Here is a 25,757-nt window from a genome sequence, read left to right on the forward strand (position 1 = left end):
TCATATTTATTGTAGTATTTACAGATGAGAACACACGCTACACATACTGTACTGTGAAGTACATAGGGACATTTTGAAATGGGGCTTGGAATGTAACATATAGGCTGCTGTCCTTATGCTGGCCTGAGAGTGACGCTGCAGCGCACGAGTCAAAATAACACACTCGGATCACAACATTAGGTACGCTTCGACACGCGTTATTCCAAAAAGCAACCAAAACAAAAATAATTCGGTTTAATTGACTGTGTCTGTTATTATTGTAACATGTAGTGTAGAACTTCTTAAAGATCTGCTTTCTTCCCTTGGTTGAATAAGGTATCATAAATTTTAAAAACATAATGCTGTACTTCTAATTCAACAACTCAGCATTACTATCTTCGTAAAGGCAGAATATTTGTTGCAGTGCTTATATTAGATCTCATTAGATTGTGCACGTGTAACTAATAAAGTGCAACACATTTTAAAATGATAAATGAGAAACACTGTATAGTAAACGTACTTTGAGAGTAACAAAATAGCAAATCATTATTAATTTCCACCTTTAGTCTGAATTATTCACAGCATCAATTCAGTGCAAAATAAGTAGTGTTTTCCTCCCTTACACTCCTTATCACAATTGCTATTATAATCCCTATTATAATGATTAATGATGTTTAAAATAATAATATTTGATAGAACAAGCTGAACATAATGTGCAGAAAGTGCAGTTCTTCGAATAGCAAAAAGACAAAACATGACAAGCGCAACTGAAACTAGCAACACAATAGAAAGACATGAAGCGAAATTAGCATGTGAACGATATGACCTCGACGTTATGTGCTCATTTAGCAAACATTTCATCATTTAAAACAAGGAGTGGCTGGCTCCTTCTGTGCAGTATGACAAATTAAAAGTCCCAATTCAAGAGCAAAATGTTCAATAAAAGTAAACATCACACATTTGCATCCGTTTATGTGTGTTTGTAGCAGTCCAAATGTAATTATTATTCCTACAACAAAACCAGTCAGAATAAATTAAATCACGTGGCCATTTTCTAAAATGGACAGATTAGCACCATCCTGTCACTTCCCTTTTCCCTAATACTGTACTATTGTTCACACATTTGCACACTGACACTCAACTGTGCAGCAGAAATAAACTAAAACATGTTGATGTGACCTTAACCAAACATAACCTTCAGTCCAAGCCATCCCATGACTCGATCCAGTTTGCACGACGAGTATATTATACTCTGTAATATATCATAAATCTTCTGAAGGACGTCGAGTGACAACGAGGTAAAAACACACTTTTCCTTTCATAGCTGCGTACTTGACACTTTGAAGCTTGACATCTGCCTGCAAAACTTTGACCAATCACTGATGGCACCATGATGGGCCCTTCTGTTGAGTGCTACTCGGTCCTCCTTCAGTGGGCAGACGATATTTGAGCTGCTATGTCAAGTGTCAGGCAGACGCGAGCTGCAAACTCCCAGTGAATGCTTTCACTCCCGCAGCTGGGAGTCGCTTCGTAGGAAAAGGAGGAGTGGAGGGACTTGATAAAAGATTCACTAAAACCAAAGGCTGGACTTTTGTCCAAAAGTGTATATAAGTTCCGCCATTGCCCTCTGGTGCTCCATGGCGCCTAAGATTCACTTTCAATCCTGTGAGCTGATGAGACAAAAAAAAAAAAGTTTCAGTATGAGTTTATGCATCCAAAAGACAGCACATAAAGTATATTATATATACTTGCTCAGGGCTCAGGCAACGACCAATCACAGCTTACCTGTTTTCTGAAGCAGAGATGTGATTGGTTGTTACCTGAGCAACATTGATGTCATCTTCGGTCGACAGCAAGAGGCAAAATGGCTGCCATCTGAGATGGATAAAAAATGGCTGGATTTTGCTGCATAACTCATATTCCACAAATGTAATATCTCTTTATTTATTTTTACTAAGGACGCACAATAATGCTATTTTCAACCGATACTGATAGACCAATAATTTAGAAAGTGTTGATAAACGATAAGTAAGCCGATAATTGTTTGCAAAATTAACTTGAATACAAATATAATTTTTGATTCCTACTATAAGTGTAACATGTACAAATACCAGAGGTGGCAAATCCAGGTCCGGAAAGTAAAAACCCTGCCACCGTTTGGCTTTAGCACCAGGTGCTAGCTAGCTAGCTCTCATAGTGCTCATTTACCCGCTGTGGAGCTAGCTAGCTAGCATCAATGGCTAAAGCCAAATTGTGGCAGGGTTTTTACTTTCCGGACCAGGATTTGCCACCTCTGATCAATACATGAAGCTGAATTTGATTGATTTCTCTGTTTGAAGGATTACTTTATCTGGTTTATCTGTAGCTCAGGACTCTTGTAACGGCCAATCACGGCTCAGCTTGCGAAAGTCACATGACCAGATACGTAGATGAACAAAGATACTTCATTACTTGTGAAAAATAGATCAACTTTTCCGGGTCAACTACGTGAAATTGGATCACGTTTTCACTGCTTTTTGAGTCCATCCGTTTGGTATTGTCCACTCTGATTAATATCACTGTGTGGCTACTGAAAAGTGGCTATAGATAATTTAGACCAGTGACATTAGTGTGGTATGAGATTATTCAATCGACGGAATTGGTCTGGAAATAAGGATCAATTTTTGGGAACATACTAGTGGCAACAGGCAGAACAATTAAACGCTCTTCCACTAGATGGCAGAAGCTACATCAACCTGTTGCTAATTATACAACACAATAATAGCTTTGTGTTCAACTAAACAGGCCCACATTTTACACAGAGTAATTTGTGCATAAATGGAGACAAGCTGATCATTATTTCAGGATGGATGGATGAGTGAAGCAAAATGAAGTGCTTGAACGCTGCAGCCTACTCACATTGTTTGGGTATCCGGAGCGGCTCTGTGTCTGCGCAGATGACTTGATGCATGACTCCTCTGAACTGGTACAGCAACTTGAGGCTCTTCTCCTCTCCCACACAGGGGTCGTAGAAGCCTGGCAAGCCCGCCTGCGGCAAGGGAAGCGATTGATTTCGAAAAGGCGGCTATGCAATCACAATACAACACACACACATACACACACACACACACCTTGGAAGTCTCAGTGAGGATGAGTTTGGAGTCCTTGACGAGGCACTGCAGCGGAACGGTGACGTCAATGACTTTGGCTTTCTCCTGCTTCTGGCTGGTGTCGGACACAAACTTTCCATACCAGGCATTCAGGATGATCAGCCCTACGGTTATGAACAGTTCAAAGTAGGGCTGGGTTTAAAAAAATCGAATAGTCAATATCGAATCGATTTTCCTTTTCAAGCCCGATATCGAATTTTAAAACCATGAATTGAGTATTTTATATATCACTTTTTCCAATAAATTCTTTAGAAAATAAAATTTTAAATGCATTTTTTTATATCTTATTTGGACTGTGAAATTACAATTTCAATTATTACACTTCACAATTACAATATTGGCATAAGCGTAAACAAAAGTAAAAGATTAATAGTCGTTTAATTGTATATATTTGCACTTTTAAAATACTAATTTAATAAATCTTGCTTGGGCCATAAGAAACTTGCATAATTATAGTGTTTCAATGAAATTGATTTGGTCTTAAAGGGATACTTTTTCATCAGTAAAAAGTTAATATTTTGTCCAGAATGAACTTGATAACTGTGCAGTTTAGAAAGGTCATATTAAAGCTTTTTTTACATCATGCATGCTCCACCAATGAGTACGAAGAGCCCTGACTGTGTGCGGACCTTGCACACTCCAGTTTCCTTGGGCAGGGGCGGGGGTTTTCTTACCTCATTTGAAGTCATGTCTTCGTTCGTCAACTGGCTGTCGCTTTAAGACCGCGCACGTACTCGCACACGCACCATGAACGAGCCTGACACAGATGTTGCAGTTACGCTTTGGGCCAAAGGTGGCAGTCACGAGTAAAAAAGTGACAAAGTGCACAAAGATCCTTTAAAAACTGTTTTTTTCCACTTGCTGTCGACTGAAGATGACATCATCTGTGCTGAGGAAGTAGGTAACGACCAATTATGGCTCACCTGTTTTCTGGGTTTGGTAAGCAAAATGAGGCCTGATTGGTCGTTACCTACTTCCTCAGCACAGGTGATGTCATCTTCAGTCGACAGCAAGTGGAAACATCTGTTTTTAAAGGTATTGTACATGAAAAGTAATGAAGTTATCAAATTCATTCTGGATAAAATATATATTTTTTTACTCCTGAAAATTATATATAATATAAATATATATATACATATATATATATATATGTATAAAATAATATGTTTTACGTTTTGCACCAAAAAACAAATCGTCCTAATCTTGATTTCAATTATTACCAAATGAATTGTGATTAATATTTTCTTCATAACCAAGCAGCACTATATCGTACTGTTTTCTTAAAATTTACTGTTCACATCAATTTAAAAGTATTTTTCTTACATTTATGAAAGACCTGACATTATTGCACGCTAAGACAATTTTCTAATTTATATTTACAATTATTTAATGGATGGATGAATTAGATTCTAAACATATTTTCATCTCATCCTTGCTAATGTCAATGTTTGTGTAAGACTTGTGTGATTATAACACGCGTTACTTTCATTAATAAACCAAATAATTTGACCAGTTAGTGCCTCTGTAAAATTTACTTTGGAATTGAATATTTATGGAGTTTTTTATCATGTCCTTGACATTTAAGAAGAATAGATGTGGCGCGATAAATCGATATCAGTTTGAATTGAAGTGAATCGAATCGGACAAAAAAAATTGAAATTGAATCGAACTGAACTCTTGTGAATCCAAATTGAATCGATTGAAGAGCCCTAGTTCAATGTGTCACTTGCTTTTTGGTCTCTACATATATTCATTTGCAAGCACATCTGAAGGGTAAACACATTCAGCGAGTGTCTCCTCAAATAACTGCGTGCAACCTCTACGTAAATGTGACAGGAAATTAATTAGCACACTGAGGTCACCGTTTTGATTTATGGCAAAGTGCTCGAACGCAGATTTACACATTTAACCTCTGTAGACGCTGCAGCATGCAGATTGGCTTCACAGTACGGGATGATGGAAGTTTGAGTCCTGGAGCTACAGTATATATCATGCGGCTGACAGCCACCATGACAAATGTGTCTGATTTACACCTTGGGAGTCCTATTAAGTTTTGAACTCGTCTATAGGCGTAGAATGGTCATTTGTGTTTTACCCATTTTGGATTCTTCTGCTTCCATGATTCTCTTCACAGACTCCTGCATCAGCAGAACCTGAAGAGTGGAAGGGGCAGAAGTTTTGCTCCCAGTAGCGATGATCAACCATTCCATGTGAAAAGTGAAATTCGTGCGTGTGACTCACAGCGGACTCGGCCTCTTGCTTCTTTTTGGCGATGTCTGTTGCCGAGCTTTTCCTCTGCAGCTCCAGTTCTCTGGGAAGCACAGGAAGGGACATGCATTACTTACTACGACTGACCGTGAAGGCTCGCTGCAGTGCCCCTCCCCCCTATTCTTTTACAAAGCCAGCCCCCGTCACAGTGTGTCAGCAAATGAGGCAATAACAATGCCAAAAAGGAGGTTGCGAAAAATGAAGAAACCATTGTGGCAAGGCAGCTCATTTCAAATGTAGCGACTGCTGTCACGACGAAAACTGAAACACTCTCCTAATCCCCAAGTTGAGGCGGCATCTCACCAGGGCCAGTAAGTTGAGTAAACAAGAAAATTGGCATGACGTTGGAGTCACTATCCTGCAATGATGTGCAATCTCCGTGTAATGCTGTCCATCTTGTTAGAACCGCTCGACTCCAGCTTTTTGCGTCACTATTTGAACTTAATTTTTTATATTGAAGGCGAATTGGAAATAAAATGTGTTCATCTACTATCTTGCAACTGCTGCTCTGATGCAAAAATAAATAAATAAAAAATACCACAGAGGTTCAGCTCGCAATGATAAACTCTAATTTGGTCTGATTTTCCAATGTGGAGAGTGTCGAAAAGATGGTTGCGTTATCTGTGTCCGCTACGTGAATAGCACTGAATTCACAACACGACACGCTTAACAGAGCACAACAATGAAGGACATCTGACTTTTTTTCTTTCTTTTATGTTTTTGTATTCTTATTTGTTGTGATCATTTGTGGGATGTGGTAGTATAACTATGCATTAATGCAAGTGTCTATTTTTTGGGTTTAATTATTGTTTATTTTCCCTATAAAATTAATGACAACCAAAAATGGTTTGAATTCATTATGGACATGAAACTTGTTTAGCAGTAAACTAAATAAATAAATAATTGTACATCGTGTCAGACATCCATTCATCCACTTTTTATAGCACGAGTCCTCATTAGGTTTGCAGGTGAGCTGGAGCCTAACCAAGACAGGCAAGGTGGTCACTAATTAACCGTTGGGGGACATACGGAAAAACAAACATTTACATGAAATTCACATGCGAACATGCAAGCTCCACAAATAGAAGTCGGAGGCAAGATTTGAACCCAGAACCTCTCGACTATGAGGCTGATGTGCTAACCGCTTTGTACTGTCGGACACATTTTTTAATCCTACTAACTATTGCATGGAGTCTTACAGATGAAAAAGTAAAGGGGTGGAATTAAATGTAAAAGTTATTTTGGATGTGTAAAATTCATCATTTTATAAATAATACATATATTTCAAAAACCAGTGTTGTTACACATGGCAATGACAGTAAAGATCTAATTAAAATTCCAAAACAAAAATATATATGAGCATGTCATAAAAGTTCCAGGACTGGCCCCCCAAAAGATATATATAATTCTCATGGCTTCTTCACCATGACAACATGCCTGAGCATCTGACAGTGCCTGGCCGAGAAGAACACTGCAGTGCTGGAGAAACCTCCCTACCCAACTACCCAAACTGGCTTTGTGAGATTTTTTTTTTATTCACCAGCTTAAAGGAGTCATCAAGAGGATCAATTTTGTAGATGTGAATGGCATCAAGTCTGCCTTGATGAGGGAGCTGCAGAAGACCCAGGAAGAAACTTTCAAAGAGTGCCTCAAGGTGTGGCAGACAAGGCTGGGAAAATGCATCAAGACTCTAGAGCAGGGTTCACCAATTCCGGTCCTTGAGTCCTGCAGTTTTTAGATGTTTCTGCCTACCAACACACCTGATGAGCTGATTATATGAATCAGGTGTGCTAGTGGGCGGAAACATCTTAAACCTGCAGGACTCCGGACCTCGAGGACCGGAATTGGTGAACCCTGCTCTCGAGGGATGTGTTTGAAGGGGAAAACTTTAAATCTTGAGTGACACCAGTCCTGGAACCTTTCTGACAAACCTCATACAGTATACAGTCTTGTATATATATATTTCAATCTTTAGGATGAATTCGACCAACATTTTTTAGTTACTAGAAAAGCAAAATAAGTACACATCTCAACAAACTGAAACGAATTGTGTAGCGTTAATTTCGTCACTGAGGACGAAACAAAAATAATTTCATCAACGCACATTTTTCACTAGACTAAAACTTGACTAGACTAGACTAAAACCCTTATTAATAAACATAAAACTGGGACTACATCAGTATGCATTTTCGTCGACTAATGAAGACGAGACAAAAATGTACTTCACTTAACAAAATGCGGACTAAAATCTTTGAACATTTCAGTTCATGAACAAAAATTAGACTAAAATGACATGATTTCGTAAAATCTTGTCTCTGCTAATGTGTCACTGTGACCCCTTCAAATCTGCAGCTAGCGAGTGCAACACACACAAACACTAGGGACAGACAGGAGGTGGATTCATGGTGAAAGGTAACATTTTTTTTATTATAACATAACATTAATCCAATGGCTATAACGTTCCAACATTAATGTTAATCTGACCGCTAACTAATGCTGGCTAATTTACTAGCTCATAGCATGGAGCCATAGCAGCCACTTGTTGATATACTGTAATTGTGTGTCAAGTTGTATTTCATCAAAAAGATGAGGACATTTTATGTGAAATAGTTTTAGATCTGAAATGTTCAACATTATCTGCGGACAAAAAAAAAAAACGTAAAATGATTGTCCTGACTAAAACTAGACTAAAAACGTTGACAGATTTTGTTGACTAAAACTAGACGAATAAAATGGTTTTCTTGGACTAAAATGAAGACTAAAATGCTAGATTTATAGTTGACTAAAAAAAGGAGTGAATAAAAACGGGATGAGGTTAACTAACTAAAAAACGTGATTGAAACTGGACTAAAACAGAGACTAAATTTTAAAATGGCGGATAAAAATTAACACTAGAATTGGGTCAACTGCAAACATTTAAAGTAACAGAGACAACCTAATGGGCACTGTACTGAAAAAAGAATGAAACATGTACTGACTCTTCTTTCTGCGCTCGCGTGTAGGGGATGATGACCAGTTTGTGGACAGCCATGTAGACCAGCAGCGGCCCCACTGTGGCATAGAAGACAGCACTGGGAAGCAGCTGGTCTGTCAGATGGACTGGAAACAGGTACGTCTGACTGGCACGTGCCAACCTGCGAGAAAACACCCATTAGATCATCCCACAAGGCCCGCAGAAGAACGACCCGTCAAACGGTGGGCCGGTCACTACTTGATCTTCAGCGTGACTCCCTGAGGGACGCCGACGCTGACAGTGGCTGACAGGACACTGTGGCGGCTGATCTTCCTCTCTGCTCCGTATTCCAGCACCGTGCCGAACCAGCCTGTCCTGGAGAAGGAGAGACACAGACGTCAATAGAGACCAAGAGGCCGCTACTGACGACAGCAACATGGGCACAACGTGCAATGACTGCAAGAGGAAGGCTGGTTCTTTTCCGTAAATACTGTATCATATATATGTATATATTTAATTTCTTAATGTATTTATAAAGTGTCCAGGTAATTGTAGTGCTTAAGAAATGCAGTCCACGTGTTTACATATCATTGTCTCACGAAACGTGAAACGTTGAAGAGATAAAGCCACAGATTTGTTTGCATTATAGTTGTAATCTGATTTACAAACTTATATTTATGCCACAATTGTAGAACTTTGTGAAGCTGTAGAGGACTACTAAAAGACTAAGTCAAAGTGTTTAGTACGTTAACAACTCTAACAGAAGTAGATACTGCAGGGTTCATTTGCCATTATTTTTGAGTAAGGCAAACCTATAAGACCAAAACATTTATGTACAGTATGATAAATTTGATAGTTTATTGCAATACAGATTAAATTATTGGTTGTGTTTGTTAAAAAAAAAAAAACGTGAAGAGGACCTTTAAAAAATTCATCACATGAATTCGCAATTGCAACACTGAGGAATAAATCACAATTAGATTATTTTGAAATTAAATTAAACTGCTGAGATACCACTATATAGTACTTCTTTTTACGAAGTGCAACCAATCATCCTCAAACTGAGACTGAACTACTGCCACCGCCTTTCATAGAAGATCCCACATAATCACACAATTAACATTTTCAGATCTAATATTTGACCATCAATCATTTGCGCAAGCTGTGGGGCAGTGAAATCCCCCGGTTCTTTCTTTGAATAAAATGATGTTTGATCATGAAATAAAGTGTAATTATTTAATCTGCTTTTGATACTGACATGGTGAGCGTTAAATTCATAAAATATTCAACAATCCTGATTTTTGATCACAGAGTCAAGTTGAGCTGTTAAATAGTTTGGCAGTCATGATCAAGACATGCAATGACATTGTGTAAGCACTGACATCACAAAAGAGTATCCCCCCCCCCTTTATAATTATTTCAATTAATTTAATCAACAATCAATTTTGCACAATCAACAGACATCTTTCTAGTCAACTACTAGATAACCATGCGCATTCCTACTACCGGTAGTTACAATTAAATGTGACCACTTATTGACAAACACTTACTTGACAGAACCTTTGACTTTGGTCTGGTCCTCATCTTGGAACTTGTACTGGTAGCTCATCATTAGGTAGGAGTGGAGAACACCCAGCTAGAGAGGCCATTTAAATATTGCATCTTAATTAGAGCACAAACAACATGCCTGAGACACATCATTAAGTGCATGAGAGGGGAAAAAAATAGAGATACAATAATAATCCTCAGGCTAGATTCACATTTTTAAGGAGCTTTCAAATTTTATGATGTAATAATATAAACACCTCTCCAGTGCAGTACCTCTTTGTCTCCATAATGATGAATGATCAAATATACTGCAGCTGTTAAATATAAAAGAGCATCTCAAGAGGTCTGAAAATTGTGGAAAGCTTAATTAATTTCCAGTTCTAGTTCAATTCAAAAAGTGAAAATCACTACTTATTGTTAGTAATTCACAACACGTAAAGTGGAATATTTCATTATTTTATTTTGCTGAATTTTTTTGACTATAGTTTACAGAAAACCACAAATGTACTATCTCAAGAAAAGAAAATATTAGAGCTAGACCGATTATCGGCACCGGTATTCAGCCTTTTGACAAATACCGGCGTCAGCCTTTTTGAAGAATCTTTCAGCCAATATTAGATCAATTTAGAACTGTGTTGTGGAATTTTCAGCAGTTAGGCAAGATGAATGAAACGGTCTGCTTCAAATATACTCAAGTCTAACAGAGCAGTCTACAAGATTGTGGTCTGTGAGAGAGTGCGCAGTAAGAATCACGGGAAGATTGTTATTGCTGCCTAGTTAGGAATTTAAGACAGGGCATGTTCGAATTACCTGTACAGCCAGGGTGAAGTGACTGCTCTTCGTGTCCCGCTCCACACTTGTGGTCATGGCACTGGTGGGCCCCCAGCGCCACTGCAGATAACCCATCGTGTTTTGGTCCAGGTGGCGTGCTGTCATCAAAGAACAGCTGGGCCGTAAACCACGAGGGGAAAACTGCAAGCCGCACTGCGCTGTCAAGAAACTGAGCAGATGAATTGCGTAGGGCAGATATAATCGGAAAAACAAAGTCCATGTACTACATGTAATACGAGGATAAACACACGGGCCATACCATCGCTGTGTTATATTGCGAAACACCTTTAATCCAATAAGAGGTCCCAATATGTCTCCTGCTCCCAACTCCACCTGCATGGATGAGTATACAATGTAGGATTACAAAGGGAGACAAAAATAATTAGGACTGCAAGCATACGGAGTTCCCTTATCAAACGCATGCGTCAAAGTGGTTTGTTTTGCTGTGGATGGCGGTGGTCTCCTCGCGGACGTCTGGATCCTTGTTCATAGTGATAGGAAGAACAATTAAATGTCCTTCCGTTAGATGTCAGAAGATACAATTAACGTGTATCCACCATTTTAAAACAATCAACTGTTTTCTTAAGGTGGAACGCAGAGGCAGAAGGCACAATGAAAACAGCAGAGGCCCCAAAATTGAACCCTGTGGAACACCATATGTTCCGTTATAAATGTGAATTCATATTGCACATTTCTCATCCGACCACTTGACAGGGATTACAATCATAAAGAAATCACACGACGTACCATCACACCAGCCACAAGTCGACTACTGAGTGCACCAAATTCCCTGCAGCACAGATAGGTCAAGCAATGCAGCCAATGATGGCCAAGTGGGGCGTATCATTACGAATCATTTGAGTCCGGTGTCTGTCTTGACCTCCGCCCAACCCAAGACTGACTCACCGAATCCATGGGGTTCAATCGAACCAAGGTTGAGAACCGCTGCCCAAGAATTTGTCCAAAATGGAAACTTCAAACAAAAGTACCAAACTTCCTGTTCAATTTCAGGCATGGCTCTAACTTTTTCTACATCTTATAATGCTGAGCAAATTGTGTGTTGATTGGTGAAACTGAAATGATTTTTGGAGTGGGTGGCTACCATAAGAACATTTTCAACAGGATAGACTCGCTTGCAGAAAATGAAGAGTCAGGCATGTTGAAGCCTGCCAAAAAAGCTATTCATTTGTTGGAGGAATAATAACGCAGATTCCAAGGGGGCTTTTGCACACCTGATGCTCGCCCCGAACAATAGTGAGCACTTAATTAAGATGCATTCATTTATTGTGGTTGTACTATTACAGTGTTTCCCACCCTTTATTGAGCCAAGGCACATATTTTAAATTAGATAAATCTCATGGCACACTACCAAACAAAACGATCACAATTTACTCACAAATGTATGTACTTTGTGAGAAATCTGAGCCTGTTTAGTTCAACACAACGTTATGATTCTGTTGTATGAATGGCAACAAGGAAAGAGGAAACACAGAGTAGATGTACCTTCTGCCATCTAGTGGAAGAGCATTTAATTATTCTCCCTGTCAGGATATGTCGATGACATAGATAGATTAACAAAGATACATTACTAGTAAATCATTTTCGGACCAATAAAGTGACATTGAATGGCGTGTCATACTTGTTAAGAATCACTCGTCTCTGGCATGTTTGAGCCTCACCTCTCCCCAGCCTTTCGCAGACGTAACCCTCCGAACAGTCATGTTAATGTTGCCCCCTCCGTTGCCATTATGTGTCGAGAGTGAGCCAGAGAGCACTGCTGTGTCAGAGTTCGTCAAAGGGGCCTAAAGAATAACGACAAAGCTGATCAAACAGAAAACTGCTTTGCAGAGTCCAAAGTGTAACAAGCTGCCGAATGATCTTTGCATACTTAGTGATTTTTGTTTTGTTTACCTCGATGGACTGGGAAATGTGCATCTTGTTGATCTCAAGGTGAGGAAAACCTCCCCCTGGCGTCTCTTCAAAGTCCTCATCGTAACGGTCAAAGAGGTCGGTCGCATCCACACCCACGCTGATAGTGCCCTGTTGATGAATGAATAAACGCTTGATTGAAGGAATGCAGAATAGAATACAATATAAGTCAAGTTAAACTGCACAATAATCCTCATAAGAACTAGGGCTCGTCCCGATATGGATTTTTTTTTTTAGGCTGATTCCGATGATATCTAGCAGAAATAAATGCCAAAAAGCAATAAATCGGCCGATTAATTAAAAAATATATTACTTTTTTTGGGGGTCCCTCAACGCTTACAGCAAGAAAGATATGCATTACAGGCAGAACATTTGCCTGGTTTACAATACTTTGTATTTTAGTATTTGTTTAACTTTAAAACAGACAGAACAATTGGCACAAATCAACAGTTTTTCCCCCCCAAATATTTTTCAGGGGCAATGTTTGAACGTCATTATCTTTGTCTTCACAACCCCATCTCATCAGAACTGTGCCTCCTTAACACAACACTTCCCTGAGCAGGATGTCCTCTCTGAGAGGAAGACATCCACATTTGACACAGAGTCAGATGTCCTCACCACTAGGTCACCGTGCTGCCACCCCTGAATATCCAACCATCAGTTTTTCTATAGCTATTGTCCTCATTAGGGTTATGGGTGAGCTGGCTGCTTTTGAGCAAGAGATGTGGTACATCACATGACAAAACCACTCACCATTTCAATCACATTGCAAATATACAGTGAACATTTTCCTGTGGAACCTCTTGAGCTATTTGCTGAAAAGTCCAACTATTTCCATGTGTGTCTCCATTCTATAAGTGCTCTTAAATGCCACAAGATGGTGCCAAAGTGCCAAAAAGTAATTGGTGTCAAGGAAGTATGATGAAGTGATACAAGCAAGTTACTGAGAGTTTTGTAAGAGTCATAAGCACTTTGAATGCATTTTTTAAATTAAATAATTCGGAGCCCAACATTTTTAAGGGGAATGTAAGATGAGTTTAAAAGAAAACTCAACTCCACTCGTTTGTGGATGCATAAAAAAGGTGATTGGGACATCTCTACTTTTTAGGCTTTCAACTGCAGAGGTTCCAATCCATGCAACAAATAAAACCTTAGGGTTCGTTCTTTGCTGCAGCTTCCTCTCTTCTCTTTCTCGTTGTAGACGTTCATACTCCTCACGAATTTCTGCCGGTGTTCTTTTTCGTTCCACCACCTAGACAAGCATATCAAAATATTGAGGATGATGACATAAAAACAAAACAAATAATAGAAATAGAAACCCTACCTCCCAACCCTCTACTTCCAACCCTTTCTTCCCAAAGAGGTCGTAGATGGATCGAGCGTGAGGATCACTTAACACTGAGGGAGGAAAAGGGAAAAAACTTGATGTGATGTACAGAAAAACATTTTTTAAAAGGTTAGTTTTGCTATTGTTTTTTTTTATGAACTACGTTTAGAGATAGATAGAATGATCGAAAGCAAAATATTTCATCACGTGTCCTTACCTTCGAAGGCTTGGTGCAACTGGGTAAAAAGCTGTTCAGCCTGTATTTTCAGCTCAGGGTCGCGATGTTTGTCAGGATGGTAGAGCATGCACAGCCTCCTATACGACGCTTTCAGCTCCTCGAGTGTAGCCTGTGATCACAGGGTAAGAATACCAACATACAATATACAGTATTTGAGGACAAAAACAAATACGAAATCTACATTTGAGTCATTTTAATTTTCAGAATTTAGAAATCTAGGATAATTAAACTGGGAAGCAGAACATTCAATAGCAAATGTGTCATACAGTGTGAGGTGAAGTACTTTACAAATATCGTGACTAAGGGGTACAGTTAAATACATTTTACGCAATTATAATCCTTTTTGGGCAGGTGTGGTAGTGAATAATGTACCCTGTGTCTTAATTGATTGCTTTTCTTTTAATTGATTTTTCCTTCAGTATTTTTACTTCACATCTTTGTATTTATTCTTATCTAACATGCCCGAAATAAACTAGGGTTATGAATGATGAAAGGTAGCTTTTAGTCACTTTTTTAAGACAAGGCAAAGTGCACAGGAGAATCCATGCAATTTCAAAACAAATTAATTTACTCATTTGGTCTCCACCCAATCACATTCACAGGTATGGGCATTTTAGAGGATTTCTAGTTCTACATGTATTTTGGAAGGTGAGCAGAACAAAGTTCTCAATGGAGAGCCTGAGCCGAAATTCGTATCCATAACCTCTCAACTGTGAGGCACATTTGGTAACCACCATTATGTTACCTCATTGTGCCGCTATTAGCTTCATATGCTTTCATAATTTTAAATACTACAATATGATCCTGGCTAAGTGGTCTACGTCCACCTCTGCTACTATAGGTGGCGCTATGCCGCAATTTAGTATTTTCCCTGGTTTTCAGGAAATAGTAAATAAAGTTAGCTGAAGGTGCAAACTGCTACTGGACAACCAGATACGGAAGCTCTATTTTCTCGGGGTTTGCATGTTTTCTCCATCCTTGCTTCTTTCCAGATAATCCAGCTTTCGCCCACATTCCCAAAAACATGAATGAGATTTCTGCATCCAAGTAAGACAAATATGTTATTACTAGTGTAAAACTGTGCGCCATTACCCCACTTCTAGTAAATAAAACGGCCAGATATTAACTAATATTAGAATGTCACCTATGTAAAGCGGTTAGACAAGCACAGTTGTTCTACTAGTGCGTTAAATTATCTTACTACAAGTGCATAATGCTGGATATCAAAGATATTGAATAAATGCTCAAACGGATTTCCATGCACACAGTTACTTAGAAGTGCAGAATTGAGCTAAAATATGGTTAATTCGTGTCTCCGCAGCATCAACCTTTCTCAACCTCCTTCCTACTCGCTAGCTGGACGGCTTCATCGACCAGCGACCTAAGCAGCGACCTAGAGCACAACCGTCGCAGTAACGGACCTTCTAAAGCTCAAGGTCGATGTAAGACATATTCAAAATCCATACCTCCTTCCTCACGTTGAGTAGCGAGTAGTAATCCTGGTTATTTAACTCGACATCATCGTCTAAGGACGCAGCCATGTTCGAGCTCGCTATAAATCCCGCCCACACCTCCAGTGTACCGAAAGCTCATTGGCTAACACAATCGGAGAGCAAACTGTTTATGGCGCCATCTGCAGGTAGCGTGGGGAAACAATCCCGTCTTCAACCTTACCTCATGGTTAAATAGTTTACTTCACATTTCAAAGTTGAAGAATAAGCATAAATATGATAACAGAGGTGCCAAAAGTAGGCCTAGTCGGTCCTGGGTTGTTTACCACATCTAGATGTAAATACCATGAAATTAAAGCTGGAATTCTGAACTTTTGTCTCATATTCATCTTTTAATTTGAAACCCAAATGTCTTAAGTACAACAAAAACAAATGAATTGATCTTTAAATTCCAATACTTTTCGAAGAGAGTGTACTGGAATTTTATCAGTACTTCTATTTTTATTAAAGTATTTTATAACACGTCAATATATTTTTCTGTTCGCACAAGTCTTTTTTGACAAGTGTAACACGTGAAATCAGGGAATGAATGTGAAAACGCCATGGATGCATAATTCATTATGAGTCTTGCTGTAAATCATGCAACATGGAGTTTTCCTGGGACTTACAAATTTCATTGAAATTCATCAGAAGAATATATCCATCCATCTAACCATCCATTTTCTTAACTGCTTATTCCTCACAAGGGCCGCGGGTGTGCTGGAGCCTATCCTACACCCTGGCCTGAACTGGTTGCCAGCCACAGAAGAATATTCTACATTTTAAATATTAATTTAATAACTGTTCACCGGCATTTTACATTTTGAATTGCTGCGTAAGCAGTTGCCAACTGTCAACCATGGGAACTATTTGCAGAACACCGCACACTGCGTGACAGTTCAGTTGGTTTTGGCTGTGCTGCTCGGTGTGCAACGGTCTAAAACACACACACAAAACTACTATCTACACTATAGAGGAACACATATAATAACTAACATTAAATTAGCTATAACTATTTACATATGCAGACTAAGCATCGTGGAAAAGTCTTTTTCCTCATGATTGGATTTGAATTTCAAATTAGCTGCATTACTACCATCTATATTGGAAGTGTGGAACATAGATTTATAATGTAAAGCAATTAAAAAAAAAATTAATTAATGTTGGACCACAGCTCGTGGTTTATATTATTATTATTATTATTATTATTATTATTATTATTATTATTATTATTATTATATTTGTTAGCTTTCAACTGATTTAGGTTCATTGCTTTTGTAATTCACAGATGTATGCAGATTTTTAAGAATCTGAATATATTAATCCATCCATCCATCCATTTTGAACATGGCTTATCCTATTCGGGGGCATGGGGAACCGGAGCTTATTCAAGCTTACTTCAGACCAAAGACAAAATTGAAAATTTCCTTATTTGATAAAGATGTAAATACTTAAAAATATACGCCACGATATATATTTTTCTGAGTACATCATCGTTATCCAATTACCATATATAAGCAGTATATTATTGCTCAATGTCTTAGGGTAGTCAATTTTTAATAAGGACCTTTTTGCGCAGCTTGTCAGTGTCATATTGCCTCAAGTATTGATGAGATGTATTTATTCATGTAATGCTTTAGGGTCTTCACCATTTTTATTAGTGCACTGAATCCCTAAAAACTGCACAAATTAATCTCTACAAGATTAAAGAGATGCTAATTTCATTCAAACTTTTTTTGAATCTCAAACATGACTAATTGATTATATGTGACACACAATTTATTATACTTCCATAAAGACAAAATAAATTAAATGAATGTGCTGTGATGAGGTATGATTTAGCAATTCATTTATATTACACCAGCACAAATGACTTTCTGTACATTAACATGTTATAGTAGCGCGATAGTAGGTTATGGGTGTCACATTCCTGCTTAAACTATACCTACGGTATAATCATATATCCACGTGTCTCTTTGTTTCCCAAAGTTTAGGTGCATATAAACCTGTAATGTAATGGAGTGAGTGTTGTCCTTTCCAAACTCGAGACAAAAGCACAGACTGGCAGCAGGTCTGTACTTTTATGCTTTGAGTTGAATCAGATCACTTATTATTATTATTATTATTTTATTTTTTTATTTCTTCTTCTTCTTATTATTATTATTATTGCAAAACTTTCTGTACTTCAACTCAGGTCTGCGTATATTCTCAGTCATCTGAGTCATAGAGGGAAATTGACTTGTCTTGTTTTTAGAGAGGGGGGGGGGGGATCAACGACTCACAAGAAAGGCCAATTTGCCTCGATTTTGCCGTGTGAGACTATTAAACAAATAGTCAATGAAAGTCGTGTGGTCTTTACAAACTTTGTACCAATCAATCTCCTGCTGCTTTTCATCACGTTTCCAGTTGACGGATGCTGCTACAATGCGCATGCGCTCGGCCTGTGCAGGCAGGCGCGTGCGGAGCTGTCCTTTCAGCACCAAAGACAGCGGCCGCCTGCCCACGCTCATCTGCAAAGTCTTTCCTCTCTCGTGGCTTTCCTTTCTCCCCTTCGTTTCAATTCACTTTGAAACAGCGAGAACGCGACCGCAGCTTGTGTGCGAGCGACAAAGCGATGAAGCAACGCTCGAGGAGGAAGAGGAGGCTGTCAAGGTTGTCCTAGAATACAGACGTGGTGAAGTGACGTGATAGGGGCGGCAGGGAAGAGAGGGGCGCGCGCGTGAACGTCAGTGGGCGGGGCCTGCGGGAAGCGCCTCCGTCGCGGATCCCCTCTGTCAATCACCGGCGCTTGAGCCAATCGCCTGGCCGGACGCGGCGAGCTCGCCCACCCTCTGCCGTCGAGTCAACTTCTCGGGACCGCCCCCTCCTTGAGTTGTCCTCTCCGAGTGTGCACGCGCGCGCGCCCCCCACCCACCCCCCGCCCCTCCCCACACCGCTCCTACCACCACCACTAGGTCGAGTCGAGGAGGAGGAGGAGGAAGAGGAGGAGGAGGAGGAGGGATGAGGCGCGCGGCGGAGGGGAAATGGCTGCCGAAAACAAGCCGGAAGGTAAGACAGAAATATCGCTTTTAATTTGAGGTGGCACCGTGTCGCTATATGTGGCCTTCGGACGAGGCGACGACGGGACGCAGGGGGACCGACGAGGGAAGAGATAAGAGCCGGGCTTTCCCCTTTTCTTTTCGTCCGTCCCGAAAACACGGAGGCAGGCTGGCTTGGTGCTGAAGCAGCGACAGCATAAATAACCGAGACAGAGTTACTGTGTGCTGTCGGCGGTGCTGGGAGCAGTCAAGCCGAGTGCTTTCGAAGCGTTTTAACGCGGAAAAGGAATGAGGAGAGGATGAGAGTGGTTCACGCTGAAGGAATTCAGATGCTGCGCGCGTGCGCGTGCGCGTGTTTATGTGTCTCTCCTTAAAGTATAATAGACCGCTGGATTTCAAATTCCCGACACACACAACACTCAGGAGCTCTCAGTGCTCCATGTTAGGCGTGTGCGCGCGCGTGCGTGTGCGTGTGTTTATGTTTATGTCCATGTGTGGTTTCTACATGAGAATCTGGTTGCATTCAGGTGGAGGCGAGAGAGAGGGTGTATGTGTAGTGTAGTATTTGTGTCAGTTTTAAGCAGTACTACTTGCTTCAAATTTTACTCCCTCCATTGAACTCTTGAGGTCATTATCACTCACAGCCACCATTTAATCCAGACTGTTATGCATTCGTTCATGCATTATTTAAGAGGCGGCGACGTTATCGCTATCTCGTCTCTTGGATTCATTAATTTATGTTTTATTCAGTGTGTTTGATTTTGATTTGTTTATATACACCCCCCACCACCAACCTTGTCAATGTGTTCAATGATTGCTTTCGTTCAAAGCCAACAAACATGCTACGCATGAGAAACACAGTTCCATTGCAGATTACATGGCAAAATGACATTGATACGCAAGTGTTGACTGGGTTATTATTCAACTATTAATTGGATAGGGTTGATAAATGGCGCGGGCTCTCCACTAGGGAGCGATACTGACAGCTATTTCTCCAAGGGGGGCAATTTTTAGCAACAGAAATGCAGCGCCATATATTTGTAAAGCCCATTTTGTGTCACAGAGCACTTAAAGCCTCTCTCACATGCACAAATGCACACGTGCAAGCGAGCGTGCAGCGAGTAGCCGGAGGCAGGGGGAAGGTCGTGGGTTGAGAGTCCCATCGAGTGAAAATATTTGAACTGAAAGACGAGGCAGAAGGCCCATGGGCAGTTCAGCAGGCAGCGTACCACATAAATATAAAACCATCCCCCTTGCCCATAATGTCGAGATACACACACTCACACTGCACGCGGAAGGAAGCCTTTTGTCCACTGCCCCTCAGTGTTACATATAGGGAGGATGTTACAATTTACGAGCCCCGGCCAAGCTGAATGAAAGCCAAATGAATCACGGCGGCGAGGGCAGGAGACAGCCGTCCTCTCTACCCATCCCGTGGCAGATGTGCACAGTGGGCATGTGAGCAGCATCCACCATATAGCTCGGAAGACCCTCTCCCTTTGCACTGGTTGGACTAGTTTGTATCATAGCAACAGTGGTCAGGGAAACAGAAATGATGAGGGTGAGGAGAAACTAAAGCAGGGTGCAAGTTAGTCACACACGCACACACACGCATGCAGATAACATTTGCACTGTGGCCAATCGATCAGAGGGTACAATTGATGCTCAGAAAAATGGATCATCGGCCCGCGTTCATATCAGTTGGAGTTGGATTTGTGGGCTCAAGAGGAGGAACGAGCGCCGAGAGCTTCTCCTAAATATGTCTTTGTCTCTTTTTGCAGGACTGAAGAAGATAAGAAATCCAGAGCGAATGGTCAGGATTGCAGTTGGTTACACGGGACACACCCCTCCCAAGAGTGATGACACCGACGCCAACAGTAAGAGACACACAAACAAACGCCACACGTGAATGTGTGTGTGTGTGTGTGTGTGTGTGTGTGTGTGTGTGTGTGTGTGTGTGTGTGTGTGTGTGTGTGTGTGTGTGTGTGTGTGTGTGTGTGTGTGCATTTAAGTGCCCTGCTCACATTTGTCTATAGCGCAGGGTAACTCTGGTAAGCTTTCTGGCAGAATGATGTGATGCAGGAACTGAGGTCTTGCTCTGTAACAGATCTCACGCACACACACAACAAACATACACTCTATCCCCATGTCTCGCTGCTGAGACGTCGTGATAATTCAGCACTGTAACTCGTCATGTTTATTCATGCATGCCAGTACAGTATTAGCGGGCACACACACACACACACACACACACACACATTAAACTGCACACTACCATAGAAAGTCACAGTAAAGGCAAGGCTCATTTCAGCTATTAGTAGTTTATTGTCAAACCTAATCTGTACACATGGCATTATGTATCTGTAATCCTCAACGGGCCTGCTTAAAGTCAGCACTCAGGCAGGCTGAGTAGTCTCGGGTCGCTGCATGCGTGTGTGTGTGTGTGTGTGTGTGTGTGTGGCGGTGGGCTGTATGCGCAGTGATCATTTTGATTGGTTATTGATAAAAGACGACGTTGGACATGTGCGGGCCTACGTGCGTTATCAGTGGTGGACAGACTGGAGGAAAGGGAATAGATGTAAGGACAAACAGTCAGACATGGCCGCACACACACGCACACACACCTACGCATGCTGCTGACACACGCAAATAGAAATAGAATAGGACAAGGGTGGGGAACCTTATTCCTATCAGGGAGCATTTAATAGTAATTGTATGGGGGGGGGGGGAATCTAACAAAAAAATATTGCTATGATGCATTTGTGGCTTAGCGTTCCAGTTCCTCTGAGGTTTTTTTGCTCAATGGCCATAGTTTCTCAACCACTGAAATAGAATAAGAGTTGGCAATTCAATAGGAAAGCAGTACGGTGGTTAAGTGGTTAGCACATCCGCCTCATGTTTCTGAGGTTCGGGCTTAGGATGCTCGATACCACTTTATTCAGACCAATGCCAGTACAAGTACTCAAGTCTTGACTAGTCACCGATACCAAGTTCTGATACTCCTAGTACTTTTGATATAATAAATTTCCCAACAAATAATGACGGATGATTTGAAAGAAAGACCGATAAATGCCCATAGAGCATTTTTCCTTAAAATTGCATGAAATGAATGGCAATTTTATTTGCAAGTACAGATACCTCGAAAAAATAATACCAATACCGATACTTGATATCGGTACTCGCCCAACCCTAGTTAGGGGGTTTGAATCCTTGCCATTTAGCAGCTTTTTGTTTGTGCAATTTTCCATGCTTTTTTTATTGTTAAAAAACAACATTTTTTGAAAATGTTTTTTTTTAATACACTTTAAAATTAATCCGATTAGTCGATTAATCAATTGAATGATCGATAGATTAATCGATTCTAAAAACATTCGATAGTGACAGCACTATCAGGAATGTATTTATTTATTTAAATCCATTTTGTTTTTCATTAATTAGTAACTAGAAATTCAAAGAATCAAAAATTGCAACAACAAAAATGTTAAGAAAAAATGCTTGATCTGTCATTGTTTTTTGGGGAAATTTTATGTATCAAAAGTACAGTTGGTGTCGATGCTTAGTATCTGTATTGGTGACTACTCAAGAGTTGAGTACTCATAATGGTATCGGTCTGAAAAAAAATCATTAAAATATATCATAAATGTGAAAAATAAAGTCGACAACTTCATGGTTTTCACCTTTTTGGTTATTTTTGGGAACGTAACCCCAGAGATAAACGAGGGAACGCTGTTTCCTCCCACATTCTAAATAAACATATTTTTGGTTAATTGAAGACCAGGGTGTACCCCGCCTCTGGCCAAAAGTCAGCGGTATAGAAAATGGATGGCTGTTTGGACGTTCAATAGAAGTTGAGGCTTGCTATCCCTGTCTCCTATCTGTTCTGTAGTCCCAGTTGGAGGATTACCGGAGGAAAAGTTTATCAGCAGAATGATAAAATTAGCATGCACGCCCATCTCTCGCTCCCCCTCTCAGCCCCTCATCTCCCTCTTTCTCTCTTCCCTGCATCCATCCTTCCCCCTACACCCTAACTCATCCCGTGCAGCGTCCCCCCACCCTCCCCTCTCCCCCGCCTTTCTTCTCTCTGCCCTCCTGCCCTCCCTCCCATCCCTCTAGCTGCTGCGCAATGAGCCTTTCTTTCTCTATGTCACATTAATTTTACCCCGAAAAAAGAGGGAGAGAGTGTGTGTTGTGGGGGGGCTGAAAATTTCCCCTGACGCATCCTAAACTCAGAGGGGGGAAGCGTTAAGAGTTGCGTTTGGAGCATCTCTTTTTACTGACGAGAGTTTTATAATTAACTGACAGCCTTCTCACAAGGGCATTGGCTTGTTTCTGTGTTAAATATGGAGATGGCAGTTTTATGAGGTAAAATATTCATTAGTCGCAGGCCTCACTTGTGTGTGATTTTGGTGTAAATCACAGCATTTGATCAGCTGCTAGAGCAATGTTTCACTTTGGTCAACACTTTCTGGCAAGCAAGTGACTTAATACGCTATTCGGTTCTCTTAGCATTCTAGACTTGTCCCTTCTTTGACTACTTTTCATTTGCGTGTTAGACTAAAATAATGCTATTACATTATTCATGTCCTTTATATGATACAATATATAAAGTTGAACGCAAGCTGTTCTGTGATGCTCGTTGACTTCCAGGTTGTCAAAACTAATTTCCCATAGGAAATAATGTAAAGTGAATTAATTTGTTCCAGGATCGAGCTATCGCCATTATGACATCTTTATAACTGTCGAGATATTTTTTTTAAGTAACGTTTTAACATTCATACATGTCATGCAAGTAGAGAGCACCGTGTAATACAACCAAATCTAACTAAAATAAATTAAAACTACTTAGCATTTTAAGACACCTGAGAGATATACTCAACAATCTACTCGCTTTTGGTTTTTGTAATATAACAAAATTAGGTCAAAACTTATTCCACCATTAATTGTCCATTAACTTGTATGACTCAATTGAATTCCTTTTTATCTTTTTGAGAGGTGAAGTAAAAATAAGCACATGTGCCCACTGTCTTATAACTGGGATTTGGCTCTGTTCAGAATCAACCAATCACATTCAAACTCATGTTAGAGCCAAAAATGCCGCCATTGAATGTGCCTCTGATTATATCCACACAAAATTCAACTGTTCTATTTGGTTATTTCTGCCATTTTTTAAATGTGTGCTAACACTTACTGCTATGTTAAACTGCTCATAGTTCTATTCAGTTTACTAAGTTCCAAAAATGCTTAAAACATGATTATCCAACCACCCTGATTCAAAGTAGGTATGATATTCTTTTGGTGATAAGCAGAGTTGTGTTTGTGCCAAACATACCTTTTAGAATTTTGATCAAAAATATTCATCCCTTTGTTTCATCGGGCCGTAACAAAATCGCATATGCATGTTGACAAATGTGCTTGCTGTGCAGTAGACTAGACAAAATTGAGGGAATAATGAATTGTTCAAATTAAAAAACCGTCATGCTAGAAATAAAGTAAAACATGTTAGAAAAAGCAAACTTGAATACAGTGAGTGGACTTAGAAGAGGCACTTTCAGTAGTGGCAGGTGTGCCGACTGATGATTTAACATGAGTTTGAATGTGATCCGTTAATTCTGAACGGTCATATCCCACTTATGAGGTGCAACACATAATTTCAATCGTTTAGTTTTACTCCCCTTAGAGCTGTGCAATTAATCAAAACTGAATTACACTGCACGATTACACAATTAGCCAAATCCTAAAGAGTTTATTTTTTATTTTTACTAATAACAATTTTGAGTTGTTTTGAGGCATGCACACACGAGTTCCCCCCCCCCCCCCCCCCATTCAAAGCTAGCTAGCTAGCCGGCACCCTGCAAGCCATATTGCACATTACGCTGGCTGCGCTCTTACTCCAAATTTTTGCTAACAGACCTGAAAATGGCGAAAAACCCGTCACAGGAACGACTCGGAAACAGGCAAGTCCAGTCGAAAACGCTTATTTGGGAAAAATTGGGGTTTGCCGTGGAAGAGGAAGAGCAGGGACGTATAAAGTGCAAGAAGTGTTTCATAGTGTGTCTGCACCCACCGGCAACAATCTTTTTAACCTTGAATCTTTTTAACCATCTTAAGTATTTAATTACTTTTGTCAACAATCTTAAAATAGTATTAATTTTACAATGTCTTATACTATATTGAGCATACTTCAAAATTTGCACTTGAGAGATCTATTGAAATTGTTTGTTTTTTAAATGTTACAACAATTCTTTGGCAATGTATAAGTTTATAACAAGTAAAAATGTATAAGAAAACTATACTTTTTTGAATTTTAAAATAACAAATTTGATAAATTTACTTTGTTCTAAATGAAACTTATGTAATTATAGTGTTTCAAAGAATTTTATTTGTCTTAATATTTTTTACATTTTCTTGTTTTTTAACCCCAAAAATTAATGATCATGTGAATAATCGTGATTTCAGTTGTTACCAAATTAATCGTGATTGTTTTTCATTATTATCCCCTCCATTTAAAATATATATTTTTTTCTAATTGAGTTGTACAAATTATAGATTAGTGGCATAAAATGCTTTGAAATGATTTGTCTTGGTCTCATTTTTTTTCTTCACAAAAACCTGGCATGTGATTAGGGGTGTGTATACTTTTTATATTCACTATATGGATGTCGAGGGGACAGGGGGTTGCAATACTTGCATTTCTGGTTATACCATTTTGTGGTGGCATCACAAAAAAAACGCAAAAATGCAAAAGCAAAACAAGCACAAGATTTGCTGACGTTTTGCGTGACGTAATCCACGATGACGGTTTGAACTTCAAGATGTTTTTCCGGAACCTTTTGGTTTATCTCCAAACAACACGATATTTCTATATTTAGAAGCCTGTTCATAGCGTCCTGGGACAGACAATTTCCCTGGGTAGCCAAAAACTTCAGAGAACTAAAGTTTTTTTTTCTTGCCACATGTCCCACCATAGTACAGCTCCACTGAGGATCGTTTGGAACAGATGGAAGGCG

The 25,757-nt window shown here is 39.8% G+C and overlaps 2 protein-coding genes across 8 annotated transcripts in view; one reads left to right on the top strand and one right to left on the bottom strand.

Moving 5' to 3' along the window:
• Positions 1–176: 176 nt before the first annotated feature.
• Positions 177–15,808, bottom strand: dnajc11b (DnaJ (Hsp40) homolog, subfamily C, member 11b). The gene is made up of 16 exons (XM_086087852.1): positions 15,689–15,808; positions 14,202–14,331; positions 13,982–14,055; positions 13,808–13,909; positions 12,640–12,768; positions 12,408–12,530; positions 10,988–11,061; positions 10,708–10,897; positions 9,900–9,985; positions 8,608–8,724; positions 8,375–8,530; positions 5,370–5,439; positions 5,224–5,281; positions 3,090–3,232; positions 2,878–3,007; positions 177–1,649 (listed from the first exon to the last, which is right to left on the bottom strand). Exons 1-16 carry the CDS (start codon positions 15,761–15,763, stop codon positions 1,624–1,626), a joined length of 1,683 nt encoding a protein of 560 aa, XP_085943978.1. The 5' UTR covers positions 15,764–15,808; the 3' UTR covers positions 177–1,623.
• Positions 15,809–18,628: 2,820 nt separating this feature from the next.
• Positions 18,629–25,757, top strand: part of LOC147167006 (calmodulin-binding transcription activator 1-like) — a 72,489-nt gene continuing 65,360 nt past the window's right edge. For all 7 annotated transcript variants that reach the window (XM_086086528.1, XM_086086529.1, XM_086086530.1 and 4 more), the window contains exons 1-2: positions 18,629–18,760; positions 20,532–20,627. In XM_086086528.1, the coding sequence (XP_085942654.1) occupies positions 18,736–18,760; positions 20,532–20,627 (121 nt within the window). In that variant the 5' untranslated portion in view covers positions 18,629–18,735. The remainder of the gene's footprint in view (positions 18,761–20,531; positions 20,628–25,757) is intronic.

This window comes from Leptonotus elevatus, chromosome 10 (genome assembly GCF_054856555.1).
Source record: "Leptonotus elevatus isolate MCC_2025b chromosome 10, RoL_Lele_1.0, whole genome shotgun sequence".
Classification (NCBI taxonomy): Eukaryota; Metazoa; Chordata; class Actinopteri; order Syngnathiformes; family Syngnathidae; genus Leptonotus; species Leptonotus elevatus.